This window comes from Stegodyphus dumicola, chromosome 7, assembly GCF_044657685.1.
Source record: "Stegodyphus dumicola isolate Sdum_Otavi_A_Nest chromosome 7, ASM4465768v1".
Classification (NCBI taxonomy): domain Eukaryota; kingdom Metazoa; phylum Arthropoda; class Arachnida; order Araneae; family Eresidae; genus Stegodyphus; species Stegodyphus dumicola.
In genome coordinates this window covers 79,344,067-79,368,850 of record NC_140774.1, presented here as the reverse complement: position 1 = coordinate 79,368,850, position 24,784 = coordinate 79,344,067, and the positions used below count along the sequence as shown (strand labels likewise).

General features: G+C 31.4%; 1 protein-coding gene and 1 non-coding gene across 2 annotated transcripts in view; both read right to left on the bottom strand.

Moving 5' to 3' along the window:
- Positions 1 to 24,784, bottom strand: part of LOC118185364 (metalloprotease TIKI1-like) — a 182,656-nt gene that overhangs the window by 138,874 nt on the left and 18,998 nt on the right. Inside the window, exons 2-4 of the mRNA XM_035355205.2 lie at positions 8,018 to 8,089; positions 1,711 to 1,918; positions 316 to 459 (exon numbers count right to left, since the gene is read on the bottom strand). Coding sequence (XP_035211096.1) covers positions 316 to 459; positions 1,711 to 1,918; positions 8,018 to 8,089 — 424 coding nt within the window. The remainder of the gene's footprint in view (positions 1 to 315; positions 460 to 1,710; positions 1,919 to 8,017; positions 8,090 to 24,784) is intronic.
- TRNAI-GAU (transfer RNA isoleucine (anticodon GAU)) lies at positions 23,329 to 23,402 on the bottom strand. Its single transcript has one exon. It is a non-coding gene; the product is annotated as a tRNA-Ile (tRNA).

Here is a 24,784-nt window from a genome sequence, read left to right as displayed (position 1 = left end):
ATTTTAGATCAAAGAAAAGTAAACAGGAAATAAATCCTTGAGTCGTTTAAAAACTTTCCCTTTTTTTCTCTTTGGGGGAAAACTTCTGAGATAGCAGCTTTTCTTGATATTTATTCTTTTTACTTTTCCGCACAAGGCAGCGAATACAGAAAAGTTAAAAGCGCTAAATAAATTATTAGTAAAAATTGATTAAATTTTATTTACTTTCCTAAAGCTGATCACAGAGAAATTGTACGTAATTTTGAATTATGAGCAGTAGCTATTATGAAAGTTATTCTCATTTTCTAATTTAAATTAAATATATGATTTAGTTACCAGCTATAGCTCTGAAGAGATATTCAGCATACAGTCCTCTGTGTTCATCTTTCATCCAACTGGGCATCATCAATTTCACATAATCAAGATGTCTCTTCAGTCTTCGATACATATCGCCAGGAAGGACATCAGACAGAGTTTCTCCTGTGAAAGAAGCTTCTTTAAATATTCATGCACTTGAGACTTTAATAAAAAGTAACTAACGTAAATTACAGCCGAGTTTTTAATGTGTGGCAGAAAAGGTGCGAAAACAAGAGTTTCATAAGTATTCCCCTTAGCTGATATCCCTAGCATCTGCGAAAGGTATCGTAAGAGATTAGAAACTATTGTAATAAATCATTGCGAAAAGGTGAAAGATATCACCATTATTCAAAGGAAATATAAAGTAGAATTAGCCAAAGACTGCATACATGACAATAAGATTTTCAACCATTAAATCATACAAAAGCGCAGCAGGACTCATAATATTTGATAATTACTGACAGTATAACTTATCCGGATAGCCAAAAAATAATAATTGGTCTATCTTTTCTTTTTCTGTTAATCAAATATGCATGCATTTTAATCATGTGAATTTATTTAATTTTTCTGTTATCGTATTTTATTCAACAGCCATAGTCAATTAAAATTATCCGTAAAACTAAAATTAACTAAATTACCTTTTATTCTCTGAACGTGTAACAATTTTCTACTTTAATTAAAATAAATCAGTAAAATGAATTTTTATTTACGTAGATCATAAAACTAAATACACAATCTCGTTTTTAATTTATTTAAAATTTATTTCAATAAATTTAATTTATTTAAGATTTTTAATTTATTTAAAATTTATTATTAAAAATAAACAACATTGCTTTCAGTGATTCCATTAGGCTATAAACCTAGAACATTTTAGACCAACCTACATATAGTTTTCATTTGTGTAAGTTTTAATAACTCTTCATCTAAATGAAATTAAGAGCTTCTCCAAAAATATATAACTTGTTTTATGCTTTTCAAATTATTGAAAACAGTTAACATAATAACAAATTTAACTTCACTTGGCTCAGAAGAAGGAGGAAAGGAAAGGAAGCGACTGGTTAACTGAGTTTTGGATATCTAGAATACAGGTAAACAAAGAGTTCTACTCTAATTTAGAATAAACCAATCTCATGCGTTAAGATATCACCAAGAATTATTCCGTATTACAGACATAATTTACTAGGCCCATTAGGATTCTTCCTGGACATGTAACGTTGCAGGGGGAACTAAATTTGTTGTTCTTTCAACCAAAAAAAAAAAAAAAAAAAAAAAGACAAACGTCTCAAAGCGTATAAATTATATAAATACAGGTTCACAGTCTTAAATCTTATAAATTATATTATATTTTTATATACTTATTAATAGATGTCTCACCTGATGGCAACATCTGACAACTCGCGAGTTGCGCCACAGTCTCTGGATCGGTGAGGTCAAGCTCGAAGAAGACACTGTCCGCTTTTTCGAAGGCCTTCTTTGCTGACCACGGCACATGGTCCCACACCCTTGTATAGGGTACATGGATGGTACCAAAAAAATAGACTGCTGGCTCTCTGCCCGGCAGAGTCCACAGGAAAGAAGATCCCTAGATATTAGGCAATAATGAAATAAGAACTCATTTCATAACTGAATTCTATGACAAAACATAATTTGGCATAATTTTTAATTACGTACTAGTGAAAAAATGACTTGCAAGGAGCATAAAGACGCGCAATCAACGTAAATGATGTTCGTAATATTTTCGCATTCTTAAAGAATTACCCTGTTGTCTTATTATTTTCGAATTCTTAAAGAATTACCCTGTTATCTTATTATTTTCGCATTCTTAAAGAATTACCCTGTTATCTTATGATCGTTCCTAATGCATCTGTATAAGCATTAGGATCTGTATAAGCATTATTCTCCCCAGGAAAAAGAATTTGAGTTTGCCAACACGTTATCTTGAACATAATTTAACATAATTAAAAAATCTGTCTTAAACTAGGAAAAAAATTAAATGCATATTCGTAGCATGAAATCAAAATACAGATGCATGAAGCAACGAGACTATAAATACATTTTTGAGAGTTAACTGTAAATTGCAGCTCCTGAGATGAGGACGCAGATTTTCAGCTGTGCACTTCAAAATAAACATATAATCAGGACTATTCGTGCAAATATAATGCCTAGATTTCTAACTTTCGCAGCGTATTTAATTTTTTTTCATCGAAACGATAAATAATGGATGACGCATAAACAGAATGCTAACCATTACAGGTTGTGATTGTAGAATTACCAACTAGTGATTGCACAATCGCACATACTCTTTCACTAACAAATTCATTTTTGTTAAACATTCATAAATATCATCTCTAAAATACCGTTAAGAAATAAGCAAATAATTATTATTTCCAATTTTAAATTGCATTATTCTTAATATCTGTGGTTTTGTCTTATGTAAAATTAAAAAAAAAAAAAAAAAAAAAAATAAGAAGTTATCTAAAACACCTATTAAAAAATTTTGAAAGGTTTCAGATTTTAAATTACGTTCAAAGGGGCGTTTTTTAACATTTTGTGTGTTACCTTTATTTATTAAATATCAAGTTCTTCGCACTTAAACTATAAAATTCAGTTCATGTGAATATCGCAAAATAATTTTAAGATGAACATATCTTTAGAATTTCCGACACACAGTCTCACGCGCTGGAGATAAAAACATTTTTTCTGTACAATGTTGCCATTTCTCTCTTGGAAATTCTTGAGTTTGTTAATAAAAAATTTATTAAAGTTTTACAAAATATGAAATCGATAATAAAACAAATTCCAAATTTCAAATTTGGGCTTCCAGATGCCCATATTTGCAGGAGGATTACGCTACTCAACATTGGATGACTCTAGGTACCGTTGTTTTATCGCAATGCGAGAAACATACATTCATTTATGCAGATTCTTCATTATTTAATTTCTTTGAATATAATACAGGGCAATAATATTTGGTTACAACAATTTGAAAAGTGAAACGTCGTTTCATAGTGGACGAGGCAAAATGCCAAAACGAAATTAATAGTCCTTCTAGTCAAATTGACCCTTTAGACTAACATTAAACAATAAACTTCAGCATACTATTTTTTGGGGTGAAATAAATTAGTTTAAAAAACAGTTCCACTAAAGACGTAATTAAAATAAATATGGTAACTGTTCCATTAAAGACGTAATTAAAATAAATATGGTACTATAAAAAATGGGAAAATAACTAAGCAGTTTTTAAAGAAATATTCCCACTAGGAAATATTAGTAAGGTGGTGGCAGATCGTGAATGCATCTGTGTGTGACTGAAAATAATGTTTTTTACTGTCTTTTATTCAGTTCAGCGGGCTATCCCAACAGTTTCAAACCCTTGAAATTATTCTTATTAATTCGCTCTAAATTCAAGGATATTATAAAAGTACTTTTTGTCTGTGTGGCGTCGAAAATCAAAATCTTCACTCCTAACGGTATTCCAGAAAGTAAAAGCAAACGTTATTAGTAAATAGATATAGAGTATCGATTGAATCAGGAAAGCATACAAGTTTATTTACGGCATCAAACTTAGTTATCGAAAGCCAAGCATTTCTTTGAATTACCAAAGAAACCCTTCCAAGAAATGAGATAAAATGACACTGTAAACTATGTATTGATTTAAGAGGAATCAATTCATTCTTTATTCCTCGGTTATACGAAGCAGTCTTCCTTTAATTTTGGGTGTTTGGTTTTCTTGAATGAGACAAGCCAGCTTCTTGCGATCGAAGTCTATCATTTTCATATGTTCCGTTTTCTTTATCTTGAAATAATAGTTTTGTTGATAGATGGAGTAGTGGTTCCGTATCCGCGAATAATAGATGATATGAATTAACAGCCGTTAAAAGTAAACATAGCGGATAAAAATAAACGTCGGTATTATTATATATATTTACTGATCGTAGACATACACTTCCAGTAGTTACAAAAATGTTTTAATGACGCAAAGATTCATGCTTTGGCATGTTTCAATTTTTTTTAATGAATTTTACAAAAATTACAAAATCTAAAATATATGACACTCTTGTCCTCGTAGTTATACTCAGAATTTTGTAAACTAACGAAATTAAAATAAAACACTAAACGTTTGACTCCCATACAACAGAAATTGACCAAGCATTTACTTTCTAAATTTGGGATTTTTGACGTCAGTTTCGGTTTGCCTTGAGGAATCGATTAAAAAATACTTTAAAACAACTCGAACTTGATTTTTTTTTCTTTTAAATGATATTCGGTAATATTCTTTTGTGATTTGCTAGTGTGTAACATTCTTGAATTAATAGTTTCACTGCAAATGATACATCGAAAGAATTTTCACACAACTAATTTATATTTTCAAACCCTAAAAGTACATTATAAATATTCCAACGAAGCTTCATTACTTTGCAGTTATAATCTAATAATCATACAAAAAATTCTTTAAAAGAGAAATATTTTTTAAATTTGATTTATGCAAATAACATTATAGGTATTAATCAAGTAATTCACAAATTATATCTATGAGCTTATATAATGTCTATACGTCTGTCAATGTTTTTGAGAACACGAATTCTATAAAGTTCTGTGAGTAAAATCTTCTTAAAAAAATGCTAATCAATACTTTTCCCGACAATCTGCATAGCAATGTTTGCCATTTGACTTGTGAACTTGTGAATACCAAAAATCTTTTTTAAAAGCTCAAATTTTATTTTTAGTTATATACAAATCCAAAGTTTTTGCTCTTTAATTTGGCATCAGAATAAGCTGTCAGAATTTAAAATTAAATATCCTGGACAATTTTTTTGTCGTATGGCAGTAAAATACTTTATCTTTTCTTTTTAATTTGTAATGACAGTTTAATTCTTCTAAACTTAAAGAATTGGTTTTTAAATTTTAAAGTTGTAAGGACTTTATTTTATTTTAACCAATTATTTTTAGTTTTACTTTCCTTTTCCTCCTGATTTCAGTTTTCTGTCAGTATGTAAATTTGTAATGACGTAGATGCTAATATAAAGGTGTTTCAGAAGCAGTATTTAAGTTGCGTTTCAAGAGTTCGAAGGAGTAGAAGCGGAGTTAGTTCCTATGTTTATGCTGCGTGTTTGAAATTGGCTCTCTAGTCGGTGTTAGAAACCTTTCAGTTTATACTGATATACTGTGTGCAGCCGATTAGCATTTAGTTAAGCTAAGGAGCCAGTCGTTAGCCCTCTTAATTTAATGTGCATTTTACATTCTTATTTTCTGTTAATTTAGTTGGCCTGTTAATTTAGTTAGCCACAAGTGGTGGTGAATTATTAGTACCAATTTGTTTTAATCTGTTTATTTTAATTCGAATAAAAAGGTTATTTAAAACCTCCTTCTGTAATATTAATTATTCAAAGACATAGCGAGCACTTGCTATTTCCTCTTCTACGTAGAGTCCACGTTGTATGCTACCAAAAAGAACACGGGGACTTTATAAAGTGCTGAAACATAAATATTTATATCATTTAAAACATTTTGGTAATGAAAGTATAGTATGTCTAGGACCAACGGTTGTGGAAATAAAGACTGCATAAGGACCCTTGTCACTTAAAAAGTGCAGATGTAATACAATATTCATGTTACATACGCAAATATAGTAAATTGACCAATTATGTAATGCAAAATCCTAATGTTAAACAAAGTAAAAATTATATATAGTAAATGCTGCAAAGTATAGTAGCTTTCTTAGTAGTGAAAATTTCTCTTAAAACTGATAGAATTCTGATATTTTAACTTACTAATACTCAAAAGATGATAAAACTATGAAAAGAAAATTTGCTGCAATCATATGATATGGAGTCTCAAATAAAGAGTCTCAGAAACGAGTTGAGATAAGTAAACTATATTGAAATGCCCGAGCTTTCATGAACTCCTTGTAAAGACTACATCTCTTATGTTCCTTTCCTTGTTGTTTAAATTTTTAACCTTTTTGCTTTTGTGCCCATGTTCATTTATTCTGATTCTTACTTTATAAATGTTTATTCTTTTTCATTATTTATCATTGTTCTTGTGTGACACTTGAGCTGTTTTATATGCTTGAATTGATCTTTCCAATAAAGCCATATGTAACAACATATAATATGGAATGTACAGTTTCATGAAATGTTTGAACAATAAAAAATCTTTCCAACAAAACATTGCATTAACACTGGAATATTGATCACATATATGTAATAATAATAATCACATGTGTGTGCGTCTAATGGACAGAATTGCCGTAGTGAAATAGAAATATATGCCTTTGGGGAAACATTCCATCAGTGCTGTGCACATGTGGTGCAGCGTACATTTATTTCTCGCAACCATTTTGTTTTAACATGAGAAATTATTTTCCGATTTTTTCCCCCTTAAAAAAATACACCAAAATCACATAGTACAATTGTGAAATCTGAAGACAAAAATTAAAGCAGCATCTTTCACAAAAAATACAATTTTGTTTCATCACGAGAAGCGGTTAATTAAACGCGGCATTCAAATCTGTATAATGGACATGAGATATAAACATGATGGAATTTTGATGTGAATGAACATCATTGATGGCAAACAGCTGATGTGAATTCTAAAGTAATACTTGAATATGAATAGTTTAGTATTGTCCGATCCAATTATTCATTACCTGGGTCAAATGGAAGGAAATGTTGGATATTCTGATATAATATGCCTATAATACTGCATCAGAAATGATATGAATGAATATATCCTGTTAACTATTACTGTTACCATTTAACTTTTAAAGTTTCACTTATTATTTTTATTACTGGGCTTAATAAATAATATTTAATAAAATAAAATAATATTTTCAATTTATATCTTTCAAATTTGAATTTGAGATTTATAGATAAAACTATGCTCGTAACTTTTATACAGATTCGTAGGACGAGTTAAAAGAAAAAATGTAAAATTTTAGCTGGGAAGGAGTATTCCCAATAAAAAATTCAAATATTCTTTAATTTGAGGATTATGATAATAGACTTTTTAAAAAAGAACTAGAATTTTCAGTTCATTGAAATACACTTTTTATTACTGATGAAAAAATATCATATTCTGTAAGGAAAATACACACCTGTATTTCTGTTTAAAAATTCTTAAAAATATCGATTTGCAGCACACAAAAAAAATCTAGGGCTATGAAACATTCCCCAATTACTATAAATTGGTTTAGTTTGGTTGAATACAGCAAAGCTCGCGAGGTTGTCTACTTAAGGGCAAGATGCCTCCGCGAAGAACTTTCTAAGGCAAATTGTCTCGTATCCAGGACTTTACTGCTCGTTCGCGGATAAGGCTTCTCTGATACAAACGACATTCGTTGTAACCGTTGCTCCTTATAACAATATTTCCATTACAACGATTTGTGCAAGAAGTCCGCAACTAAAAAAGTTCATTAATCCACTTTCGTTATAGCTACCATTCATTATATCATCTTTTTTCCATTAAGATACTAAGATTCGTTATAAGAGAGTGTCAACAGCATAACTTAAAAGAAGCTTTCAAAAAATAACATTATGGCACTTGAATTTTTCTTAAAAAGTGCATATTTTTCAGCATGATTTTCCCTAAAGCTAATACTGATAACTTAATTTAATTTACGTTCTTTATTATTTGGGGTATTTATGATGCTAGTATTAAGAATGTAAATTTGTAAAATTACCTGTTGAGCGTCATTACAGAAAGTTGGTCTCTTCCGGTGTCCATTTGCCATTGGTATAGTCATCGTTTGGACCTAAAATAGAAAGATTTGTATAATTTTTATATAAATCTGTAATTGTTCCTAAATGTTAGAAATATGAATTGACTCTTTCCTAGTTGATCAGATTTTTTAAGAAGTTTTTGAAATATTATCATAGCATATCATCATATCTTTGAATCGTTTAGAATTTCAAACTAAAAAAGAGGATTTTCTCAAAATGACTTAAAGTAAATTTGAAAAATGGTATAAAATTAATTAAGCAATGCTGATTTAGTTTAAATTTTAATTAAAAACTAAAAAATATTGTATTTGCAAAGTAAATTTAATCGTGTAATTCCACATTTCTCTTTTTCACTATTATTGTTTGAAAAGCTAAGATGGAAAATTACTTGATATATATGATTTCTGAGAAGAGGGGTAAAAGAACAGCAGCGATTAAAAAATAATTTATTAATAGATAAGTTATTATGATTGTTAATTACTGTCTTCAGTACTAATTTTTCCCTTCACATTCGTTATTATACCTTGTCTGAAAACAAAATTTCAAACAATGCGGTTTTAATATTGCAGAGCTAAATATAAATCCTCAATACTACGCATAATTTTAAAATGCTTACTGTTCCCACTTACTGAAAGTATACAGCCTGAAATCATCAATAACATCATTTGTCCTTGAACATTTTATGAATTTCAATTCTTTTACCATTTGTCTCTATTAGATGTTTGCTTTTTACACCAGGTGAAATCTGATAGACCAAAGCTTAGATTCAAACTGATTTCTAATAATTGAAACAGCAACCATTTATCTTTTTATAATTTCTCTAAAATACTTACAAGAAAGAGAAGTAAAAATTATTAAGGTAAACTTGATATTATTTGGCAAATTTTAAAGAAATTCAGTGATGAAGAATTAAATTAGACGAAATATCGGGGATTGACCATTATTCACAAAAGGCAGGTTTTATTTTGATAAACAATGATTTTGATAGTATGATTCTGTACTAGTGCGGGAAAATACATCTTTATTTGTTACTGAGAAAGAAACAAGAAAAAGCTCAAGATAATAAAATTCTAGTAGAACTTTAACCGACCAAAAATTTTGATTCTTTTCCTGCATATTTCAAATTAGAAAAAAGACAAATCACTTGCATATCATATAAGGAAAATAATATGTGATAGATGCTCTACTATATTTAGCTATGAGTACTCCCACTGAAGTATGAAATTTTGCCGATTATTTTACTTATTATTTCGCAAAATCTATTCATGGGCCTAACCGAAATACTAATAATCAGTTATTTATACGTTCTAATAAAGGATGAGCAATTCGTTCACACCCATACCAATAGCAAACCAACGCTTTAAAGCATTCATAATTAGATTATTGTTAATGTCTTTCATAAAATCAAGAAAAAAATCTTTCAGAAATTTAGATTCATCTAAATGAATGGTCGGCACAGGAAATTTCTCTTTTACCCAGGGAAAAGCAGTCGTATATTATAAAACTAAATACATTTAAATCATGATCTTCCTTATTATTACTCATGATGTTTGGGAGACTTTTGGTGAAATATTTATTTACATTCATAATTATTCTGGCTATAATTATAAAGGTGATAATCAATAACACGATGGCTTGCTCTAATACTGAATGAATTTAATACTTATAATGCCTAATGTCGGCAACTATCACTAAAACATATATTCTCATACCCCAACTGAAGATGATCATTAACTTTACAAACACAGTTAAGAACAATAATTGGCGATGCTTCATGAAAAGAAAGTTCTGTGTAAAAAGGAAAGCATAAACGATCTATAAGCTTTCCTTAATTAGGAATAGATAACTTAAAATAGCTTAATTAGGATCACACTGCATTTCTATTTCGAAAGGATTAAAATGCTACTTTATTCTAATAGTATTGTTAACATATAAGGAGTTATTGTACCCCTCCGTGCATGTTTTATTGGTGCAACTGATAGCACGTCTAGCTGAAAACTAAATAATATATGGTTCGAATTCCGAAGAGGTCATAAATAATTTTACATAATTCTCGCTCCAAAAAACATCAAGTCTCTACAATAAAAGATGTTAACAGTTGAGTTTATCAATAAAGTGTTCTTCGATATTAGGGTTTGAATTCATATCGGAGAAAAAGATAAAGCATCAGTTTTATTGATTAGTTTTTTATTGCTTATTAACAGCTTTTATATAGTTTCTAGTAATTCAGGTTCATTTTTAAAATTGTAATAGTATTACGAACCACCATCTCCCGGCGATCACTCTCACGGCGAGTCCCTCTCATCAATCAATCTTCCGCAGAGCGCAACCGAAAATGATCAGTACAATAAACATAGGTATTGATAATTATAATAATACTCCCTAAAAGAATCACTCTCTAACTCGATGGAAACCAAATATGCTATTTAATCGTCAAAACGTCTAATTCTGCTATTAAATTAAAGTATTTTATGAACTACATAAACTAAAGACGAAAGATTATCCGTACTTGTTTCAACTGCCAAGTTTTTCGAGTGCATTACGGACAACAGCGCAATCTGTGTGTGCTCAGAGAACATACATGTAGAAATACATGTAAATACTAGTAGATTTGAATGAATGTGGATATTTAAATATTATTTCGCTGAACAGTATTCAAAGGGAGTGAAATTGTGAATATCGGCCATACAGACTTCTTCTTGTTTTCATAAAAATATTGTTTCATATAAAAATGTTCCTTTTTATTATTACTGATGAATGGAACAGTATCTGTGAACTGTAAAGGTAAACAGACAACCGTTTTTCATAAAATCGGTAATGTGTTGGCGAATTTTCCTGAGGTTACGGATAATCTGAAAGTACCTCAAAGGGTTACGTTTCTGGTTTCTGCTATATAACTGGAAAATTATTTTTATGGAGGAAGTAATAAATCTTTAATTCAATGACTTTTCTTTGAATATGATAATGCACAGGAGGACACAAACTATATAGCATTGTGTAATTTATCACATAGGCTTCTTCGAATCACGAAACAGCTTTCCCATTGAACTAATTATCATATTCCTATATTATTTATATCATTTCCTATCTCAGCAAATCAATGTCGAAGTGACATTTGAGGTAGGTATGCTTTTAATGCTATTAGAATCAATTGTTGGAATTTGAGGTTGCTGGCTCAGTCTCTACACACGTCTTTATTATTATTATTATTATTAGCCCAGAAGGGCTATTAATTTCGTTTTCGCATTTTGCGTTGATTCACTATAAAGGGGGAATCACTTTTTAAATTATTGCCACCAAATATTAGAGCCCTGTATTATATTTAAAGAAATTAAATAATGAAGAATCTGCATAAATCTATGTATGTTCCTCGCATTGTGATAAAACAACGGTACCTAGAGCCATCCAATTTTGAATAACGTACGTCTCAGCCCGAATATGGGCATCTGGAAGGAAAAATTTGGAATTTGGCGTATTTTTATTATATATTTCATATTTTGTAAAGCATTTATGAGTTTTTGACTAAGAAACTCAAGAATTTCAAAGCGAGCAATGGCAACACTGTACGGGGGGGGAATATCTCCAGCGCGCGAGACCGTGTACCGGAAATTCTAAAGATATGCTCATTTTAAAATTATTTTGCGATATTGCTGTTGAATTGAATTTTATGGTTTTGTGCGAAAAACATGATATTTGATAAAGAATGGTAACACACAAAACGTTATAAAACGCTCCTTTGGGAGTAATATAAAATCTGAAAGCTTTCAGATTATTTTAATTTTTATTATTATTATTTGTAAATTGTAAATGATTAACCTTAAACTATTGGCAGATCAAAAATGTTAAGTTTAGAAACACCATTAAAACCTAATAAAGATACCGCTGGTAGCTTGTCGCAAAGGAGTTACCTTTACAGTTCACAGATACTGTTCCATTCATCAGTAATAATAAAAAGGAACATTTTTATATGAAACAAGATTTTTATGAAAACAAGAAGAAGTCTGTATGGCCGATATTCACAATTTCACTCCCTTTGAATACTGTTCAGCGAAATAATATTTAAATATCCACATTCATTCAAATCTACTAGTATTTACATGTATTTCTACATGTATGTTCTCTGAGCACACACAGATTGCGCTGTTGTCCGTAATGCACTCGAAAAACTTGGCAGTTCTAGCGAATGTTGAAACAAGTATGGATAATCTTTCGTCTTTAGTTTATGTAGTTTTTCTAAAATTATCAAACAAAAATTTGTTTTAAACTTACTTTATTTTATACTTTATATACCAAAGATTTGGTATAAAATAAAGTTTTGTTTTGTTTCAAACTTTATTTTATACCAAAGATCTACCTTCTGTGTTATTTCAGTACTTCTAAGAAATTGGTAAATAATTTTGTACTACCTTGTACGAAGTAAAAGAAGTATTGTTATTGCAAAAAGTTTCAGGTATCGTATTTCAACACACCAAAAATATGTATAATTTAATAGGCGGTACAAGGAAGTCATGTAGTTCCCACATCAGACTTTTTGTTACATTATTTGCTTATTATCATTGAAATTAATTTGTAACTTTATTATGATAAAGCTATTAATAAACTTATCTTTAAGTGGTATCAGCAACCCCTATACTGGCAATGTTAAATTAGCCATTTTCGACGTATCTTTTCTCAAAATCTGCTGTAGATACACGCTTGAAAATTTTTGTGTAATTAAAGTATACCTGTCTGATTATATTGAAATGAGCTTTTAAAACATTTTGAATTTCAGAGTAATTTACAGAATATTTTGTTAGGCATAGTAAAATTTAGCACTTTTCTCACACAAAAAATTAAAAAAATTTTTTTTTTTCTTAGTTTAACACAAAAAGCTCATTTCAGTAAAATATTAGGAAATTTAATAAATAAGCCATAAAAAATTTAGATACCTGTGAGCAGTAGTTCCTGAGAAAAGGTACATCGAGTATAAGAAAATCACGTTTGGAGAAAAACGCGTTTTTATCTAAAAATCCTCATTGATCAAAGCATTCGATGACAAATTAAAACTAGATTTTTTATAGTTCTAATTTTCATAGATATTAAAGAATGGAGAATTTGAAAATGCAAAAATCCTAAATCACAATTTTTTGAATATTTTTGGGTTCTAACACCACTTAACAGTTTGAAAAATTTAATTTAATAATAATGCAAATCGATAATTACCGTTACTGATACCACCTTCTCTAAGAGGACCACCTATACAGTAGATCATGATGATCCGGAACCATAGGTGATCGTTTTAAAAAGGGTTCGTTGCATATTACTTGTTTGCAGTACTGCCCTTACTATCCTGAATACTTGTAAGTTAATTTTCTCCATCTGTACTTAAAAAGAACGTAATTTAAAAAAACGAGGATGTGAAGGTAGAATCGATGCAGAATGCATATATTTCGTTTTGATGTAATTGATGCGAAACCTATAAATCTGAAGTAGGTATCATAGAACAGCAAAATGTTCATCAAAAGTAGAAAACTTACGAAAAATGTTATGAGATGCATCTTCGTAATTATCGATTCAAGTACACTGAGAACATAATTTTCGAACATAAAATTACAAAGATAATGATGAGTAATGGACAAAGAAAAAATGATTAATGAACGAGCCCAAGATGATGAATGATTGTTGAATTCATCTAAACTATGTCTTTAAAAACAAAGTAACAAAATGAAGCGGCACTCCAAGCTTGTTTGGTTACGGAAAAGTGTATATTCGATGTTTATCTTTGAACATGCACATAATTAGGGAAAGTATAAAGCTCGGCGAAATGTGTAATAGACTCCAAGCTATTATTATTTTCTTAAAAACAGATGAACAATTCATTTATTTCAACAGTTTCTAAAAACGTTTCACAAGAACAGCTCGAAGGAAATCAATTAAACTGAAACCATATTCTTAATCTATTTAGCTCTGAACGTTGAAGAAAAACCGGGAGTAATACCGGTTCATTCATTTATTCATGTATATCATCGGCATTAAACAATAAATAAAATTTGAAAGGTTTTAACGGGTCGCGCAAAAATGTTCCTTAAAGTTTTTTACGCTCTTGCTAAGCTCGCAGTCTACTTAGTCTGCTGTTGCACTTAATCTTGCTAGCCCATTTGGTTTGATTTTTTAGCTTCATAATTAAGCATTATTTTTGTCATATTTACGCCATACACAATTCAACACCAAAATCATGAAATTTTTATATAATTTAACAAAATTTATAATTGCGCATGCAGTGTTAATTTCCCATGCGGGCATACATTTATATATTTTTTCACTCTTTTCTCAGTTTATCATATCAGTGTTCAGTTTTCTTAGTAACATAGCCAGAAAAAAAATGTTTTTTATCTTTTTATTATTAACATTTTGTGTGTTAACGTTATCTATTAGACATCACGATATTTATTAAATATCACTTACACGACATAAAACTCAATTCAACAGCAAAATTCCCATATATTTAAAAACAGCATATTTTAGAATTTTCGATAGACAGTCTCGCGCGCTAGAGGTAAAAGTGTTTTACTCCGAACAGTGTTGCCATTGCTCGCTTTCAAATATTTCGGTTTATTAATCAAAAATTCATTTTACAAAATATAAAACAGATAATAAAACCAATTAGAAATTCATATGGCTATCTTTCAGGTGCCCATGTTCGGGTAGAAGACTACATTATTCAAAATTTGATGGCTCTAAGTGCCATCTTTTTTCCACATTGCGAAAAACATTCATACATTCATGCAGATTCTTCATTATTTAATATCTTAAAAAATAATACAAAGTGATAATATCCGGTGACATCAGTTTGAAAAGTTTTACGCCGCTTATAGTGATTCAGCGCGAAATCCTGTTTAGAGACTAATAGCCCTTTTAGGCTCACGCCCCCTTTTGGGCTAATAAACTCGCACTTCAGAAGTCTTTAAATTGCAGCCTAGATTGGAAGGCATTTATTGAAAGGCACTGATTGGAAGCCATTTATTACTAAATAAAATAAAGCATTTTATCATTAAAAATAATTAACACCTTTTATCTGCCATACAATGTAATTTAAAATCACGCAATAGTGAAATACCTAAGCAGAAACACAGTAATCCTGTATTTAGCATATGGCTTACATACTTATGTTCACTTAATTCTAAACTCTTAACTGATCGCTGTTCTCTGATGTTGCATTATTATGCACTGAATTTGAATATCCGTAATAATACCATACTCCTGAGTAATGAAAAAGGCATACAGTGAATAGTATATGCACTGTATATTGTTCTATTCCTCACAATAACTAGTACTGTCCTTAACAAAATACAATGACTGTACTAATGATGACACAGTATAATGACAGCAGTACTGACGATAATGAGTAAGTAGTACTGAGAACTTCAAGTAGTAAGTGTCGAGTCCAGTATGGTATAATATACAAAGATCTACTGCCCTTAATATTATGTGTGACGGGCAATGTAACATGTACTTAATGAATATATATATTACATTTTGCATATTGGACCCAATGAATATAGCATTCTGTATTTTATGTTTAAAGTATTGCAACTATAACTTTTGTTATGAAATAATTTGAGTAGTTTTGAATAATGTTCTTTTATTTCGTGTTTAATTTGTTGCTATGTTAATTAATGTACTCTGTATGCTAAATGTTCATTTGAATTTATTAAGTACTAATGTCAATGGCTATGTAGAATGCAAATTCAACAATCTGCCGATGCGGTCTTTGTAGAGCATCGAGGAGTACTGCTCTAGACAATTGTGGGATCCGGACAACACCCGATTAGTCGTAAGCCGCCCGAATGTCAGGACATGCTATTACCTGCATTGCATATACCATAAAATTCAAATTTTAAACTACACACAAGCATAAGTATTTAGTTGCATATTGCATTATTACGTGGTCCCCATTTGGCGAACAACATCAGCGAATTTTAAAGGACGGAATGTTTGGTTCGCTATATCCGCTCGCAGTGCCTGACCTGATAAGAAAAAATATCTGATGTGGACATCACCATGACTTCCTTGTACGGCCTATTAAACTGCACTTCATTTAAACTTACTTCTTTCAATTATTCTAACTTGAATTACTGATATCTCAAGGCAAGAGAAAATGATATTAAAAATTTCAAATTTTTGAAATTAAATATCCCGGTTAACTTTTGTCGCACGAGAGTCAAACTTCCGGTATTTTCATTTTTCCAAAACGAGTGTAAAACTCTCCCAATTATAAGTATAGGAACCGGGAGACCGCATTAAAAGTTAGATTTCGATGAATCACAGGAAAAAAACTTTTTAGTATTGTAGTATTAAACACGCTATAATAATATACCTAAACAGAAACACAATAATAACGTATCGACTACATGCCTTACATAGAGCACCTATTTTCTAAACTCTAACTAAATTAACTCCCTTTGATTTTGCATTAATATGTATTGAATTTGAACATAGAAGTGAATAATAGCTCTAATTTAAAATATATATATATTCAGGATTAATTACAATTATTATAACGTGGAATTATTAAATTGCTTTTCAGTTTCATCACACGATAAAAACTTTACATGATAAATTATTTAGCATAAAAGTCATGGTTTAGAGAATGTGTAATTGGACCCTGTCTCCAATTACGCATCTCCACCTAAAATATATATTTAAAGGAGCATTTGTTCAGATAATGGAAGAATGCGGCTTCTTTGAACGGTGAGCCATTTCAGCGATGTTTCTTCAGCATGCTTATGCTCGGCTTTTTAAAATTTTTCTCTCGTACGAGGTTTTTTTTACATGAGCAGAAATTATTGAGCTTCGATTTTTTCTGCATAATACCAGATGTAAGTTCGATAAATTTTGCTCATGGTTTGGATTTTGGAGATTTGGATACATCCATTCTATATTTTTCGAATAATACTCAACTTACTTTTTTTTTTTTTTTTTTAAAGCAGGAGACGTGAAAAATCTGCAATGTCCTCGCCGGGACTTGAACGCTATACCTCTCGAATATACTTCCCAATTACACCAAAAAGGCATGTGGAAAGGAGGGAGAAAATACCTTATAAACTTCAATACAAAACGCTATATGTGCACTGCTCGCCATACGGATGAATTTTTGACATCAAAAAGTTCCTCATAGTCGAAACGGCGTTAGACGCCTGAATGCTTTGTCCTACCCCAAATCGAACCAAATAAAAATTTCTAAATTTTTGCATCAGTTAACTTAACAAGTACATAAAGTGCAGGGAAAGGGGGGAAAGAGAGACAGAGTTAGGTAAAAGAATATGTAAAGTTTCGCCTTTCGAGAACCTATGAAAAATGAAGATAATTTCATCATTAATCTATTCCAGTGCTCCGCAACCGGTGTGCCGCGGCACACTGGTGTGCCATGAGTAGGATATAGGTGTGCCGCAATCAAATACATGTATTTGACATTTTGCAATTTTTTATCATGTATTTAATACACAATGACAATTTTTTTCCTTAATAATGTCTATTTTAAATGTTTTTATATATTTCACTGTTGTGTGGTTGTGTGTATGATTGCAAGTGTGTCAGCATTTGAATTTTTTCGGCACTTCCTTGGTAACTCGGAACTCTTTGGTGTGCCACGAAATTCCAGAAAGATTTTTTGTGCGTCGCAGGTGAGAAAAGGTTGCGAAGCACTGATCTATTCTACCAAATGATAATGTTCTCATTTCCCCAAAGATACGTATGATTGTAAAGCAGAAGTGCAATCACTTTTATACAAAATAAAGACAGAACTTCAGCAGAGGTTTAACTACAAGGCGACGAAGATTAACAATTTTTATTTTTTAAATGACAAATCACGCGTATAGTGTCAAGCTAATAAGAATCAGCTCACTGCTTCCTCTTTCCCGAGTAGTAAAATTTCAAAATTTCTATCATACTATCAACCTTGAACAAAGCTCGATCTGACAGTTCAATCAAAGACCTTCAATGGAACCAGAGAACTTATTCACGGTCTTCACCTCAATGAAGACAAATACCATATGATATCATATGGTATTCTAAACCATATGATACCATATATAAACCATATGATACCATATGGCATCCTAAAACATGCTTGTTGTGTCTTGTTTCTCCAGGAATTACATCTTAGACCAGTCTCGTATAACTTTTGTTTAGAACACAGAGAAAGCAGGAAGTAAAGATAAAAAGAACTGTAACGACAAAGAATTTTCCGCTATATATTTTAACATGGGCTCCTGAACATGGGTAATTTTAATCTTTAGTAATTTTTAAGTCGAAACTCGGCAAAATTCTGAAAAGAATCATGAAAATTACGCAAAACGTTTCAGTCAAAGTTATCCATAAAGTTTATTACAAACCAAAAATTTATTTCGTTAGAGCTGGGAATCGCTATAAACCAGGCTTGCTATAACAGGATTTCACTGTTTATGTTTCTAATATAGATAAAACAAAGATATTTAATTAATTCCAAAACGTAAAGACTTTTTTCGGGATGAATTTACTGTAGTTTAAAAAATTTATAAGGATAATTTTCACCACATGACTTGGGATTCAATTTAATTACGAAAGTACCGAGATTGGAGTTATTACTCTGTAATGAATTTTCTACTTTCGTTCCGCATCATTTTGTGGTGTAATTAGAAGTTAGCAATCTCATCAGCAATTGGAAGGTCCGGAGTTCGAATCCCGGCAATGGCATTGGTGATTTCTTTGCTTTCCCGACTTCTAAAAAACTCCAAATAGCTGTACGAATGGGCCCGAACTAAAATGATTAGATGATATTTCGTTACCGGATGGATATGGCGAAAGGGTTCCCTCTTCCACAGATAATGATAATGTCTTGTAGAAGAATGTAAGAAATTTTCTCCTTTTTTATCGCGTGTATCTAAAGTGTAATTGGAAGCACATCTGGCAAGCAAGGATTTCACAAGGGTTTCGAATCTCGGTAATGGCATATCTGATTTTGCTTTCATGTTACTCTCTCCTATAAACACATAATCCTTTCATTTCAATTATTTGTTTAAATTCAAGCTAAAAATTTCATACACTTATTTCAGAATTTATATTTCTTATATTTTGTTATATTTTTTATATTATATTACATATTCTATTATAAATAAAATTTTATAAATATTTCTTATATTTTCTAATTAAAATGATTTTAATTCGTCCAAATTAAGACTTGTCGTCGAGCGTGTTTTAAAATGTGGCTGATAATTTTTTTTTTCATGCATAGCATAAAAAAAGAAATTATAGAACCCTATATTTTATCACGTCCTCTTATCTTTCCCTCAGATTATCCCCGTTCTGACAATTTAGATTTAAAGAGGAGTAGAGAACTCAAAAGAAAGTTCTAAGTTGTGGAAGTAACAACTTAAACTGTGCTTCTGTTAAAAGCAGAGGCAAATAGCTCTAAGAAAGAGACATCACAAAAATAATCCTTGCTTTACACTACTTTACTAAGTGTGACACTTATTATTTTTGGGAAGCAGCGGAAAGGGAGTTATTTCTATCTTAAGCCATTTCTTACTTCTGGAAACCCTCAAGCCCCCCTCCAGGTGTTACAATGAATCATCATAAGAACTTTGACTCGCGTAAGAGTGCACTTTACGGCGACAACATTCGCAAGAAATAATATGAAAAAAAAGTGTATAATGTTTAAACTTTACGTATAAGGTCTAATTTTTCCTCCTTCAGTTCCAAGATAGATAGACTAAACTGATGTTGGCGATTTATTACCCATACAGAAAACTTAACTAATCCGACCTTGTTAAATAAAATAAGCTAAAAACAAGCAAACTAAAACAACCTTCATTTAAATTTGCGACTCGCAGCTCTACAAATTCGTTAAAATACATTCAGCTTAACTAAAATGATTAGTAGATAACTAGTATTGGATTAACGTAATCAAAAACCAATTTTCTACAATTTTTTAATTAACTCTTCTTCATTACGTAAGGTAGGTGGTGCAACTTAATATAATTGTGTTTAACTACGGCTAGATTGAAAGCAATAAACGATGAGAAAAAATATTTCTAAAAAATGTCAATAAAGTTTAATTCATTTAATAAAATATCCTACAGAAAGCATGTAAATATACACTTTACTTGATATCAGTCAGAAATAAAAGCTTAAAAAATTCATTACTAGTGGATTGCCTGCATTTGTTATGAAAAAAAAAAATAACTTGTTCATTTTACAGTGTTTCGGAAAATTATCTAATTGATGTTATGTATTAACTAATCTTAACAGGTGCAGGCAGAGGCTAGGCCAGCACATCTTTAGCACTATAGATGATTAAGGTATTGCTGAACCTAACTGTTAAGTTTCCGCCCCTATTTTGGGGAAGAACAATAAGGAAAGCAGTCCCAAGGTCGTCGGCTCTCTTTCCCTACCCCCCAACCTCTCAAACGACTTTCGGTTCGCTGTATATTTGTCTTCTAGCCGCAAAGACACTACACACTTACAAAACATCCATACTTTCTCTGGAATTTCAGTCTTGGCCAACCGGAACGGCAGTTAGCGTCACTAACCACTATACCGGCTGGGTGGCACCTAAAGAGGACAGGACAGGAATAAACATACACGATATTAGGACTTTATCATATGGTGATATAAATGTTGTCCCGTGAAGCACCTTACGGAACTTTCCAAAATATTTTCATGCAGTGATTATTTAGAAGAATTTGTGTACTAATATAAAAACCGCTGATGTTAATGTGTATGAAAAGAGGTAGACTTTTGGAGGTGCTTTATCGCAACAAACGTTATCTGAGGAAGAGATATTTCTCTAGTAGTTGTAGGATACCTCCTTTTATCTAAGATGAACGTCGAGGAACCTAGTGAACTATGTATTATCGCTGAGTTCAAACAACTAAAAACGTAGGCTCGAGAAGGGTTAAAATACCAAAACTAGAAGAGAAACACGCTAATGTGACAATCAAAATCGTAAAAAACAACCTTGTATTTAGCGTAGGTATAATGAAACACTCAATCGATTTCGAGGGCAGCTAAAGGTCTCTCCTCATCAGGAGAAAGAAATACATAGAAAGAAGAAAACAGGAGAAGGAGTCACAGAAACACGTGGTCCTTATCAGCACTGCACGTGGTTATAACTAGATTTTTAATCAGAGTTGCACTGGCCGCCTACTTTTACTGAGCCAGGCTATCTGATCAAGCATAAAGAAATATTAGCGAAGTTAAAATAGGGAGCGAAACGGATTTTTATACCCTCTGGTAGTACCAAACGCGAGGAGGTAACGCCATCTATCGGCAAAAATAACTGAATTAAGATAGTAGAATTTTAAAGGCATTAGGAAGGACTGGATTGGACTTCAAATCATTAACTAAACTTGCTAAATCTGTGTGAATGTGAAAAGCCTCAAGAAAATCCAATTCACCTATGGAAGAAGCCTTTTGGATGATTTTTGCAGACCCAAAATCAAAATTATGGTTAAAAGTCCAACTATGATACGCTATTGAAGACTTGTTAATTTCGCCTTTTTTGACATAAGATTCATGTTGCTTGATACGAAACTTCAACGCTCTTTTTGTTTGGCCAATATCTCTTAAACCACACTGACACGATATACTATAAATTCCCCAAGAATTCAAGACAGAAACGCAATCTTTTAGAATCGAAGGGTGAATTTTATTAATAGGGGAGAAACCGACTTGAAAATTGAATTTCTGGAGAATCCGTGCAATTTTATAGCTAACAGAAGGATAAAATGGAAGCACGACAAGGTCATTAATATTATTTCTAACAGTGGAATGTCTTCTTTGATGGGAATCTGAAAATTTTTTAACGGCTTTATCAATAATCACTTGAGAAAATCCACGGTCAATCGCAACTGCTCTCAAATAATTAAGTTCATTGGTAAGCAAAGATTCAGAGGAACAAACTTTAAGCGCGCGGAAAACATAATAGTAAAAAGAAGCCATTTTTTGTTTAACAGGATGGCAATTGTTGCGATTGACCGTAGATTTTCTCCCGTGATCAAAAGGCACGTAATAATACAGCCGAGCGTAACAGCTTCAAGAGTGACTTAGCCCGAAGGCAAACACGCGCTACTCAGGATTCCTAGCACTCTCTATCGAAGTAAGTTGAACCTTCCTTAAATACTTCTTCTAACTGATTTGCATTCAACGCGATTCTAAAAACACATTTTGGTAGCGAGTTGTAAGTGGAAACAAGAATTGATAGAAAAGGGCTTTAAATTTAAAATAACTGTTATAAAATTAAAATAAACCTTACATAATAACAAATGGGGAAAGGTCTATGTCCAGATATGAATTGATTTAAACGGGGGTTATTGAGACATTTTTGTTCTCCTACCTTGGGAAAAACATTTCCATTCGTTCTGCCAGATTTGATTTACTTTATTGCGTGCTTCTTCATTTAAGTATGACGTAGGCCATTTTAAGTTCATATCTTCCGAATCAGGGATAGTAGCTGCATTTTAGCAGGGGAGTAGGAATCTTCGTTTCCTTCTTTACCCGCGTGTGCTTTCTAGTAATGGTACGAAATCTGCACTATCCTCATCAGATTCTTCTTCAGAAAATTTTCTCCTATATGGCGCACTATTAAATTTGAAATATTAATTGTCTACGTTTTCTTGTGTCATCATTTCTTCTGAATGTTTTCATCAGTATCTGCCCAAGCAGCAAATTTCTCGTGATTTCACGTTATTTGGAGATAAAGCATTTTCTTCCTCATCTTTTTCTACGTATTTCATCATTTATTAAAACGCTGACCAAATGTGATCAAAATGTGATCCCTACCAAAATCCCTACCAAAATGTGATCATTAATATTATTTCTAACAGTGGAATGTCTTCTTTGATGGGAATCTGAAATTTTTTTATTTTTTATTCTTTTATTATCTTTTCCGAGGTGCGGTTGTAGAACATGTTGAACAGACGCATTGAATCGAGAAGATTAGTTTTCCTTGTTAATGTGTTTGCAATAACTATATCCGCATTGGCGTAGATTCTACTGTTCATCTTACTAGAGATATTACTTCGAATGCGTTGCATTCCCTTGAATAATCCCTTGAAATGCTGCTGATCCATTGAATCGGCTGAATCCCTTGAAATACGGCTAATCCCTTCAGAAACGGCTTGAAATCCTTTGAAATACGGCTGAATTACAGAAGCGATGTTTAATGGAAAAAACACAACTTCAGTTCGCTTTAAGGAGGCATGTTGTAGAGACATTAGGTATTTTTGGAAGCAGAATTGAAAAATTAGCAAACCGCCTTCGCCGGGAATCGAACCACGGACCTCTGGAATATCGGCCCAGCGTGCAGAACCACTACACCACGAAGGCGGGAGAAATACCCTGTAATATGATATTATATATTAGGTGACAGTGAACCAGAAGGTTATTATTTATTTTGTAATTCATTTCCAAAAATTAAAACTCAATTTTACTCTTTTAAAAAGAGCGTTCTTAAAATTACTTTGAATTATAGATAACAGTTGCAAGATTTTTTGATAGAATACTCAAGAGAATCTGGAATTTGAATTCGAATTCTGATTAAAGCAGAAATCATTCATCATCACATCATAAATGAACCAGACATTAAAAGTCCGACAACAATTTGGATGGTAACATAACCTATGATACTACTGGCTGTTTGTATTAAATGTGCACACATAAAAAATATTAGATTAAAATGGGTACCAAAATTTAACTTATATTACTTTAATTATAAATTTAGTGTAAAATTTGGGCCTGTTTAAGAGATATCAGTTTCTTTATGTCTGGTCTTATTTTATTTAGTGTTAATCGTAAATTATCATCCATTTTTAACATTTTTAATTTTGTTCTGTATTTATTTTTCAAATATAACATGGAAGAAAATCGTTGTTGACACAAATAGGTTGTGCAAGAAGGCAATATAAATTTAATAGATTTATTTGAATTGCCTTTAAATTCGTTTTTTCGTTAAGCTAAAAGTTAACGAGTGTGTAATTTTTGAAATCTTCAGTTAGAGTTCGATGACAGGAAATTTCTATTAACTGTTCTTTATTTTCAAGAGATTTTTGAATATGATAGCTAAAAACCTCGTTTCTTTGCACACCACCTATTTTCTCTTACGCACCACTAGTGGTACGCGTACCACTGGTTGAGAATCGCTGGTCTAGGTTATAACTTGGTCGTTTTTGTTGCTTACAAGTTGTAGATTCCTACATATGCTTATTATTTATCATCGTACATTAGAATTTAACTAAGGTATGTTTTGCATGGTTGACAAATCGTTAACGACAACAAAAATTCTAACCTGAACTTATGATGAGAAGCTGAAAACTTTGCAAATTGAGCTTATAATAAAGTGTAATTTATTACCATCAACTAATAGGTTGCATTTTTTTTTTTTCAGATAATACTAATAATGCAAATGTCTCAAAATATAATTTCTTTTGTTAGCTTACGAAGGTCATTTTTGATGATCGTATGTCCAAAAAATTATAAAATAACCGGTAGTTTGGTAACCAGCTCTATTTCTGCTAACACAAAATAACCCCACGTATAACTGACAGAAAGTACACAAGCGTAACTGGTGTAGATATTCTTATAGAGGCTTAATCTAATCCTTTGTTAGCTTTGCCAGGATGTTTTCGGCACAAAATCCTTCTGCTTCCCTAATGAAGCAATTCCTTTCAGAAATCAATACGTCCAGCTGGAAATGTGAAGGATATTCAAAC